Source organism: Teleopsis dalmanni, chromosome 1, assembly GCF_002237135.1.
Source record: "Teleopsis dalmanni isolate 2A chromosome 1, ASM223713v2, whole genome shotgun sequence".
Lineage (NCBI taxonomy): Eukaryota > Metazoa > Arthropoda > Insecta > Diptera > Diopsidae > Teleopsis > Teleopsis dalmanni.
Window position 1 is genome coordinate 119,157,676 of NC_051846.1, and position 10,887 is coordinate 119,168,562.

The 10,887-nt window shown below is 31.1% G+C and overlaps 1 protein-coding gene across 2 annotated transcripts; it reads right to left on the reverse strand.

Moving 5' to 3' along the window:
• Nucleotides 1-214: 214 nt before the first annotated feature.
• On the reverse strand, nucleotides 215-1,374 carry LOC119668075 (serine/threonine-protein phosphatase Pgam5, mitochondrial). 2 transcript variants are annotated; one of them, XM_038077460.1, is made up of 2 exons: nucleotides 710-1,374; nucleotides 215-643 (listed from the first exon to the last, which is right to left on the reverse strand). In XM_038077460.1, exons 1-2 carry the CDS (start codon nucleotides 1,283-1,285, stop codon nucleotides 338-340), a joined length of 882 nt encoding a protein of 293 aa, XP_037933388.1. In that variant the 5' UTR covers nucleotides 1,286-1,374; the 3' UTR covers nucleotides 215-337. The 2 variants fall into 2 exon arrangements, with proteins under 2 accessions (XP_037933388.1, XP_037933387.1); XM_038077459.1 differs by having other exon boundaries at nucleotides 215-646; nucleotides 710-1,373.
• Nucleotides 1,375-10,887: the final 9,513 nt, after the last annotated feature.

Sequence of the window (10,887 nt, forward strand, 5' to 3'; positions counted from 1 at the left end):
ATACATAATTGTATTAAATTTAATAACAATATTAATTTTAACTTTGTTCAAATCACATTTTCAAAATAATGTTGATTGTTGGTTATTTGTGTGGTATTGCACTGAAATATTATATTAATTTTCTGACTAAATAAGTCGAACAAGTAAAATACTATAAAACCTACGAATACTTATGACCTGCGAATGGTGTGTAATGAGTGTTGGTTAAAAAAAATTATGTAAAAAAGGTATTTTACCGTTTTATTTTATCCAATTAAAATTGCTTAATTAAACTTACATATTACAAGTATTACATATCAATGAAATTTGTTGAATTCAGTTTTGCACAGAAATTTCATTAAACGCTTTTCGTTTCGCGTGGAATTCTATTGGTCAAGTATTTAGGAGGCATAAATCCTGTATCTCCTAAGTACCTAATAGATACATTTCCTGAAGGATTAATGGTTAACCATGTAATAGAACCGTGATTTATGTTCATACGAAGCCATGCCTCTGCTGGGAATTGAAGTGCGCGGCATACGAAATATCTAATAACGTTTCCATGGCCCACAATTAACGTATAAGTTTCGCCCTTTTCACTGGGATAAGCTCGATGAAAATACTTTCGGAAACCTGCTTCAATTCTTGCTCCGTCACGGTAAAACTGCTATTATGTTGCAATTAAAATACTATTTAAATCCAATTTATTAAATTAGAAGCAAAAACTCACTGATTTTTCTGGTCGCCAATGGCCAACAGGTGGTTGGGGTGGTATTGGCGCACCCTCTCTTATAAAACTGCAGTGTTTTATAACTTTTGGATTATAGTCAATTTCTTTAAGTAGAACATCAGCAGTTTCTTGTGCTCGTGTCATTGTAGAAACAACTATCTTCTCCCATTTAATATCCAATTCCTTTAAGCGTTTTCCAGTGTACTTAGATTGCTTTTTACCGCGATCTGTAAGATGGTGTGTAACATCTTTTTCACCAGTGTCTAGATACTCTCCATGTCGAACAAGGATAATATGGCGAGTAGCAGTTGTTCTCATGCTTTCCAAATCTATGTTATATCTATTTTGTTCTTGTGGTGTTTCATTTTTTAACGGGCGTACGAGACTGTGTGGTTCTCTGCAATCCCAATCAACGTTCCATAACGCAGTTTCACTCAATTGTACATTCGAATTTGTCCACGAATTGTTGACTACACTTTGTTTCTTTTGAAAATGTTGATAATAATAAGCGAACAATCCAGCGGCGGTCCCAACAGCTAGAGTTGTAATATTACGCATACGTATCCACACAACCATTTTTATAGATATGATATAAACAAAATTTTCTAATAAAATTTAAACAACCCGTCTTCAGAAATGATTCTATTAAAGTAGCAACGTTCTTGTGCAGAACAGAGTTGATATTTATGATAAAATAAGTATATTAAAAATTATATAGCGTTTACATGCTAAAACCAAGTTAGCAACGTTGCTGGAAAACGCCGAGCTGTATTTTCAACAAATTTTTAAAAATTGATATTTTCGTTCATATAGGGAATTAAACTAAAACAAAAGGCATTATTCTTATAGAGTTTTGAAAGATCTTTCGATTGGCATTTACCAATTTGAGACACGATGCGTATTTTTCAAATTATAGAGAAAATAAAATTGACCAAAATCGACTTTTTTTGAAAAAATTTATTTTTAGAAAAATCTAGAACAGGTTCAAGTTGCACGGAAATACATCTAATAGAGAATTAATCAGGCTATCAATAGCAAAAAAAATCATAAAAATCGAGTAGACCAATTTTGAGAAATTCTATGTCAAAATCAAATTTCTAAACTCGTCAAATTTCAAGCTTTTTAAAAAATGTAAAACGCAAAAGTATGAAAAAAACTTTCACAAAACCGGATAAATAAGCACCATTTCAATATCTCAACTAAAACATCAAAATATTATTAAAATAAGTATAAATTTTGCACATGTTCCGATATAAGTGCATTTTATTTAAATTTCGAAGGAGGTACAACCTGCACGCTTAAAGTTCCTAAAACTAAATTGATCACTCTTTCAAACAAAACTAATTTCACAAAAATCGAGTAGAACGTTTTTTAATTATATATGTTTAAAAAAGTGGATTTTTTACGAAAAAAATGTATGTTAACTAACACCATTCTAATAACATATTAAGGTGAAAACCTGTACAAGGCTAAAAATTCACCACCATTGTAAAGTTTATTAAAGAACTCTGTTAAAAGTATCTATAGGCGGTTGTATTCTGTGGTAAGGGAATGATAATAAAATTTAATTTATATAATAATAATATTTTAAATTCAATATTTAAATTAAATTCAAAAATATATTGCATATAAATAAAAAAGAAAGATTTTCGTCTGTAAACTGCTAACATATACCGCCATATCGAACATTTTTCAATATATATTAAAAACAAAAATAAAAAGTAGTACAATGTTGCACGGTATTTTTTTAAATTGTTTATATTTTTCTAATATGAATTGATGTAAGAATTATCAAAATCGAGTAGCAAACAATAAAGATATTAACAAAAACAACTTTTGCAGCATATTCACAAATGCATTGAACTCTGTTACTATTAGAAATACAGAAAAACTTTGTATGAGTGAATTGTTTATTTTTAGTAGATCTATAACTTTTAGGAAGACAGTTTTTATGTAAAATTAAATATGTCGGAGATATAAGCAATCAAAGATGAATTTTATGGAAAATCGTTATTTTCCAATCTTTGAGGCTCTTGGGGCACCATTTCCACTTATCCAATTGAACTAAAATTTCACACAGATTATTTTTTTTAGTAAAATGAACCGATCTGGGGGGTGCCGCGGGCAATTTTCCGACTTTCAAAAATTAATGGCACCCTAATGTACATACATATTTGGTTATTACTATATTAGGAATATAATAATACCTGAATATTAATATCTTAAAATAATAAAATAACAAATTCCATAATTTAATTTTGTTCAAAATTATTTTATTATAATTTATATAAAGAAAAAAATATTATGATAATCAGACAAAAGATTGTAATAATAATTAAAAAAAAAGAAAAACATTATAAAAATAGAAGAAAAAACATTATAATAACTAGAAAACACATTATAATAATAATAAAAAGCATTATAAAAATAACAAAAAATAAAAATAAGAAAAAAATATTATGATAATAAGACAAAAGATTGTAATAATAATTAAAAAAAAAAGAAGAACATTAAAAAAATAGGTAAAGAACATTATAATAACTAGAAAACACATTATAATAATAATAAAAAGCATTATAAAAATAACAAAAACACATTATATAAATAAGAAAAAAACATAATAATTAGAAAAAAAAAACCATTATAATAAATAGAAAAAGAAATGCATTATTTAATTTTTTTTTTCAGTTCCCGATTTTCCTTCTCAAGTTCAATTAATCTGATTCGCATTTCATTTTCATTTATTTGGTTACTCTGAAAATATAAAAAAAAACTTTATTAATTTATTTAAAAATTTTAATAAATATGATTTAACTTACATTTCTATTATTTATTGCTGCAGCACCGTTTTCTACTGTCGGCGTCAGCACACTTCGGCTCTCCTCCTGCCGACGGAGGTTTTCCTCATGCCGACGGCGGTTCTCCTCCTGCCGTCGGAGGTTTTCATCATGCCGCCGGCGGTTTTCGTCTTGTCGACGGCGGTTTTCACATCGCAATCAGCTGTTTTCGTCATATTGCCGGTTGTTTCCTCCTTGCCATCGGCGTCCTTTACGCCAACTTCCTTGTTGGTAGTGTTGACGCTGCTGTTGCTGTTGACGCTGGTGTTGCCATTGACGCTGCGGTTGCTAAAGAGAGATACAAAAAAGTTCAATTTTATTATTACATTTAAAATAAATAATAATATAATATTATATATACATATGTTTTAAATTAAATTATTTATATTATTAAATTTACATACAGTCTCACCGCGTGCTAGCAATCCCACTAATACTGCCGTTAGAAGATCTTGGTTCTGAAATAAAAGCATTAAAAATTTAATATTTATATTTTAAATATTTATTCTTACTTTTTTAAATTTAATTTATAAATTTTTAAATATTTTTTATTGATTTATACTTACCATTATTAAGATTTATGCTTCCTGCGCACAACTTTACTGTACAAAAGATAAACGCAAACTATATCAATGTTCAAATTAGGCAAATGCGTTGTTTGTATTTAGTATACAGAAGAACATAAGATATGATATGGCGGTATATGTTATGTTAGCAGTTTACAGACGTAAATCTTTCTTTTTTATATGCAATATATTTTTGATAATTTTAGAAAATCTGTCTACTCATTTTTAAAGATTTATATACCAAAATATTCTAGAATATGTCTATTTTTTAAAAAAATACCGTGCAACAGTGTACCATTCCGTAAAATTTATAATTATTTCAATTTTCATAGTGTCCCCTAACACAGAATATAACCAACAACAAATGCCTGTAACAGAGTTTAATGCATTCGTGAATATGCTGCAAAAGTTGTTTTTGTTAATATCTTTATTGTTTGCTACTCGATTTTGATAATTCTTACATCAATTCATATTAGAAAAATATAAACAATTTAAAAAAATACCGTGCAACATTGTACTACTTTTTATTTTTGTTTCTAATATATATAGAAAAATGTTCGATATGGCGGTATATGTTAGCAGTTTACAGACGAAAATCTTTCTTTTTTATTTATATGCAATATATTTTTGAATTTAATTTAAATATTGAATTTAAAATATTATTATTATATAAATTAAATTTTATTATCATTCCCTTACCACAGAATACAACCGCCTATAGATACTTTTAACAGAGTTCTTTAATAAACTTTACAATGGTGGTGAATTTTTAGCCTTGTACAGGTTTTCACCTTAATATGTTATTAGAATGGTGTTAGTTAACATACATTTTTTTCGTAAAAAATCCACTTTTTTAAACATATATAATTAAAAAACGTTCTACTCGATTTTTGTGAAATTAGTTTTGTTTGAAAGAGTGATCAATTTAGTTTTAGGAACTTTAAGCGTGCAGGTTGTACCTCCTTCGAAATTTAAATAAAATGCACTTATATCGGAACATGTGCAAAATTTATACTTATTTTAATAATATTTTGATGTTTTAGTTGAGATATTGAAATGGTGCTTATTTATCCGGTTTTGTGAAAGTTTTTTTCATACTTTTGCGTTTTACATTTTTTAAAAAGCTTGAAATTTGACGAGTTTGAAAATTTGACTTTGACATCAAATTTCTCAAAATTGGTCTACTCGATTTTTATGATTTTTTTTGCTATTGATAGCCTGATTAATTCTCTATTAGATGTATTTCCGTGCAACTTGAACCTGTTCTAGATTTTTCTAAAAATAAATTTTTTCAAAAAAAGTCGATTTTGGTCAATTTTATTTTCTCTATAATTTGAAAAATACGCATCGTGTCTCAAATTGGTAAATGCCAATCGAAAGATCTTTCAAAACTCTATAAGAATAATGCCATTTGTTTTAGTTTAATTCCTTATGTTAAAGAAAATATCATTTTTAAAAATTTTTTGAAAATACAGCCCTGTGTTTTCCAGCAACGTTGCTAACTTGGCGCTGGTCGTTTACATAATTATTAAGGCTTACACCTTAGATTTACGCCTTGGATTTTTATGTTATCATTATTTAGTTAGGTTTGGTAGTTATATTTTTATTGGTATTTTTATTTTGCAGTTTTAACAGTTATTACTTGCACAATTCAAGTGCTACTTGTTTGTTTATAGGCCAACGCTTTGCAATGTTGCAATATCAGCTTATTTGTGGTTAATGAACTGACGAAAGTGTTTGGCCTTATTAAAGTGAAACAATCAATAAATATTTTATAAATTAATACAGTTTTGGTTAATATGTTAATTATGTAGTTTATTTGCTTTTTGTATACTGCAAATTAATGCATTTTTTTAATTTTCATGATTTATTAATATTGTGTATTGCAATTTTGTATATAAATTGAAACATTAATAATAAACGATCAGATTCAAATCAAAAATCTCACCTTTTATTATGACAACAGCTTAACTGCTAGTCTGCCAAATCAACATATTCAAAAAAGCTTAAACCTTCAAATATAAAACTACTAGTTTATGTGCTAGATAGTATAAACTTTTAAAGGATAGCCTTTAAGAGTTTTCAGTTATATTAACCAATTAAGTACCAGGTAATTTTAGACCTGAAATTTTAAGGTGAAATTTTCATAGTAAATAAAACAAGCCTAAATAAATGAAAAAGGTTTAATATATATATAAAAGATTACTCTTATTTTATCCTCACCTAAATTATATAAAATATTCGTTGAAAATTTTAAAATATTCAAAACTAGACTATGTTAAAGCAATAATCGAGAATTGTATTCTTACATAATATGCTATACATAAAGCATGACATATATGATGCTACATGTCTCTACACCAAGTATGAGTGCTACCAAATCACACTGTGTATATTCAAGTTTGCGTACCAAATTCCGGTCTGTGACATATATTCGGTATAATTAAAACTTTTTAATTATTTGTTAAATCTGCATACATGTCTGCTTGTGTATATCGAAATCTGCAGACTTCTCTTTATTCGACAATTTTGGTGAGCGTCGGATGTGATAAAAGTAATTTTTTCATTTCTTTTTTTTTAAAGATGTTAATTTGAAAAGATGTGCTACAAATAATTATTAAAGAAGTTCATGTATTAAAAAAATTATTTTGGGAATGAAAATATTAAAATGTATAATTTTAAAAATTAAAAAGAATTTTAATATTAAGAAGTAAAACAAAAAATTATATTTAACTCTAAGATATATAAAATATTTATTTAATAAAATAAATAACGTATTGCTATTATCATCACCTCAATTCCTTCAGTTTCGATTATTGTTTTGTACTGTTTTTTTTTTCGAAAGCCACAGTGTGAGACTTGAACCCACTAAAACCACCTCTTAGGAATGAAAGGAGAAGACTTCCACAGCAATGTGGAAACTTTATTTCAGTAATCACGTGAGAGAAGAATGAGAAAATAGGCTTAATACTTAGGCTCATCTAAGCCAGAAAGCAAAGGCATGAACTTGGTAGTAGGGGCGATACAGAAGGGGGAGGGATTACGGCTTTACTCATATACTTTGTGACTAGGGTCACGAAAGCCGTGGTTATATAAGGGTATAGTGAAGAGGTTATGGTTCACTTCATCGAAGTAGTGGGTCAGGTACTGGTGGGGCTTACAGCGCAATGCTAGAACAAGGTCTTCTGGGAGGGTGAAATGAGTAGAGACGACGGGGGGAGGTCATGTAGCCGGGTGAGATACCTACGGGCGAGTGACAGAAAATACTTGTCAACACGAGTTATCTTGGTATTGTTATAAAGTGTTGATATGGAGAAGTGCTTGCCATTAGCGATAAAGTTTCCACTTAAACAGGCGGATTCTTTCCATCTGAGCGAAAGTGATGGCTGACTAAATAGAGAAAGCGTAAGTGACGAGAAGACGAAAAAGCTGCTTAAAGCTTTAATATTAAGCAGTAATGTTTATTGTAATGGATAATGGCAGGATCACCATGTAATGTATATTGTGAATAATGGCAGGATTGCCATGTAATTTATATACCATATATATATATATATTTATTAATGAAATTACTTTGACTATTATCTTAGCTCTCCAGCCGCTTATTAGATCCTTTCAGCAGTTATGCCGTATAGGATATTGTTCTTATCAGCTATTATGCCGTACAGAACTAGAGACCAATTAATCATTAAGAAGACAAGTGTGTTCTTTGATCTTAGAATTAAGTCTGGTTTATTAGGCAAAATATTCCGGCATTTATACCGTTTAAAACTTATGTATTAACAATGTTTCAAATTTCTTATGTACTATAAATAATCCATTAATATTCTAGCATACTTGTGGCAGCACCAAAAAATATAAAATAAAGAACTGTCAACAATGCAGATGGGAGACAACAATATCCGCAGTTCCCGTCAGTAGTAGTTTTGGAAAAATATAAAACAACACGTGAATAAATGTATAAACAAAAATCTTAAATCTTAACTTTAATAATAGTTTGTAATAAATAATTATAAGAAATAAAAAGTAAAAATAGTAAACCACTACATTGGTGACCAAGCCGACGCCGAACATAAAAAATGGCTACTCAAGAGCAAAAGATAACCGAAGACACTAACTCAAGCAACGAAAACGCAACAATCACTGCAATAAAGCTGCCGATGCCAACATTAATAAAAAACAACATTGACCTTTGGTTTATACAGTTGGACTACTGGTTCCAAGTCAACAACATAAAGGGCGATACTCAAAAGTTTGGCACAGTTATCGCAGCACTGGATGCATCGCTGTTAGAACAGATTTATAACACAATACAGAATCCACCAGCAACTCAGAAGTACGAAGCTATCAAGCAAGCAATAATAAAAAACTTTGCGGATAGTGAACAAAAACGCATACAAAAATTAGTTAGTGGTTTACAGCTTGGGGATCAAAAGCCATCTCATCTTTTAAACGAATTGCAACGCATTAGTGGAAACAAACAAGACGAACAATTACTGAAAGGGTTATGGTTACAACGTCTTCCTGTAGAAGTACAGACATGTCTAGCCACAATTCAAGTGGAACTACCTAAGATGACGGAATTGGCAGACAACATAACCGAAACAATCCGTATAAATTCAACAATGCAAGGAACTTATGTCAATGCAGCTAACGCCCCTGCAGCAGCTCATATTCAACGTGATGCACAAGTCGAACAGCTTCAACGAGAAGTGACCAGACTTACGAAAATGGTCTCGAAATTATCAACCGAACACCGCTCAAGAACAAATCAACGTTCACGTTCAACATCCAGAAACCGGCAATGTCATGATGATAGTGAAGAAAAGAGCAGTACAAATTGTTGGTATCATAGAACATATGGGTCAAATGCAAAAAATTGCAAGCAGTCATGCGCATATGGCACAAAAAACTAAAACCGACTTCGTCTACGGCGGCAGAGGAAGTTGTAAACGAAACATCTACAAGACTGTTCGTCTATGACAATAAGACAAAAAAATCCTTCCTAATTGACACGGGTGCAGATGTTTCACTTATTGCCGCCAAACAAAAAAATTCAAATACAAACAATAACAACGAAAGAATACTCTACGCAGCAAATGGTTCTACGATCAAAACATTTGGTGAAATAGAGATAACTCTAGCTCTTGGCTTACGAAGAAATTTCACATGGCCATTTATTATCGCAGATGTAAACACTTCAATCATCGGTGCAGATTTTTTAAATCATTTCGGATTAATAGTAGACATAAAAATGAAACGATTGATCGACACATCGACAAACTTTTTTTCAGCCGCAAGCGAACGTAAGGTAAGTGTGCAAAAAATATCAACTGTGAACACATCTTGCAAAATTGCAGATCTACTAAAAGAATACATCGACATCACTAAACCAACACTGACAAATCGCCAGGTGACCAAAGTCACTCACCACATATTAACAAAAGGTCCACCAATATGTGAGAGATCACGTAGATTACCTCCAGACAAGCTAGCAGCAGCAAAAGAAGAATTCCAAAACTTAGTCACAGCCGGAATATGCCGTCCATCAAGTAGCAATTGGGCTAGCCCCTTACATATGGTAAAAAAACCAGACGGTAGTTGGAGACCTTGTGGAGATTACCGTCGCCTAAATGCAATCACCATCCCAGATCGTTACCCAGTTCCTCATATATATGATTTTGCACACATGTTATATAACCAAAAAGTTTTTTCAACCATCGACCTGATTAAGGCATATCACCAGATACCAGTTGAACCGGGGGATATTCCAAAAACGGCGATCATAACTCCATTTGGATTATTTGAATTTACTAACATGACATTCGGACTTTGCAATGCAGGTCAAACATTTCAACGCTTCATTCACGAAGTATTACGAGATCTCGAATTCGCCTTTGCCTATATTGACGACGTCATTATTGCATCAGCAAACGAAGAGGAGCACAGGCAACACTTGCAACAAGTATTCGAACGATTCAGAAAACATGGTTTAATAATAAACGTATCAAAATGCGTTTTTGCTCAAAACACAGTAAAATTTCTTGGTTATCTCATAAGTGAAAAGGGTATTCAACCTCTACCAGATCGAGTGAAGAGCATCATCGAGTACCCGCTTCCAACAAAAACAAAAGAATTAAGAAGATTTCTAGCATTACTTAATTTTTATCGCAGATTCGTACCAAACGCTGTAGATTCTCAAACTGTACTTCAACAAATGATAAAAGGAAACAAGAAGAACGACAACACACTGTTATGCTGGACCGAAATGAACAAAACAATCTTCCAAAAATGTAAAGATGAACTAACAAACTCGACACTATTTGTTCATTCGTCAAAAACTGCTACGCTTGCATTACAAGTAGACGCCTCGGATAAAGCTCTCGGCGCAGTTCTTCATCAAGTGATAGACAGCATGTTCCAACCACTCGGTTTTTTCTCTAAACGATTAACAGATACACAAAAACGATTCAGCACATACGATCGTGAGTTGTTAGCCGCATATCAGGGCATAAAACATTTTCGACATACGTTAGAAGGTCGTGAATTCGTGTTAATAACTGACTACAAGCCACTCACTTTCGCATTCCAGCAAAAGTCCGACAAGGCTTCACCACGTCAAGTCCGTCAGCTTGATTATATAGGTCAATTTACAACGAATATCGTTCATGTCAGCGGAAAAGACAACATCTCAGCAGATTTTCTCTCGCGGATAGATAGTATTAGCATCCCAAAAATCGACTACGATTGTATAATTGGATTACAACGATGTTGC

Bases quoted from the DNA above. Each gene is read 5' to 3' on its own strand.
- LOC119668075 (XM_038077459.1), bottom strand. From the start codon at position 1,285: ATGGTTGTGTGGATACGTATGCGTAATATTACAACTCTAGCTGTTGGG. The intron at 647-709 runs GTGAGTTTTTGC...GCAACATAATAG, and splicing joins ATTGGCGACCAGAAAAATCA to CAGTTTTACCGTGACGGAGC.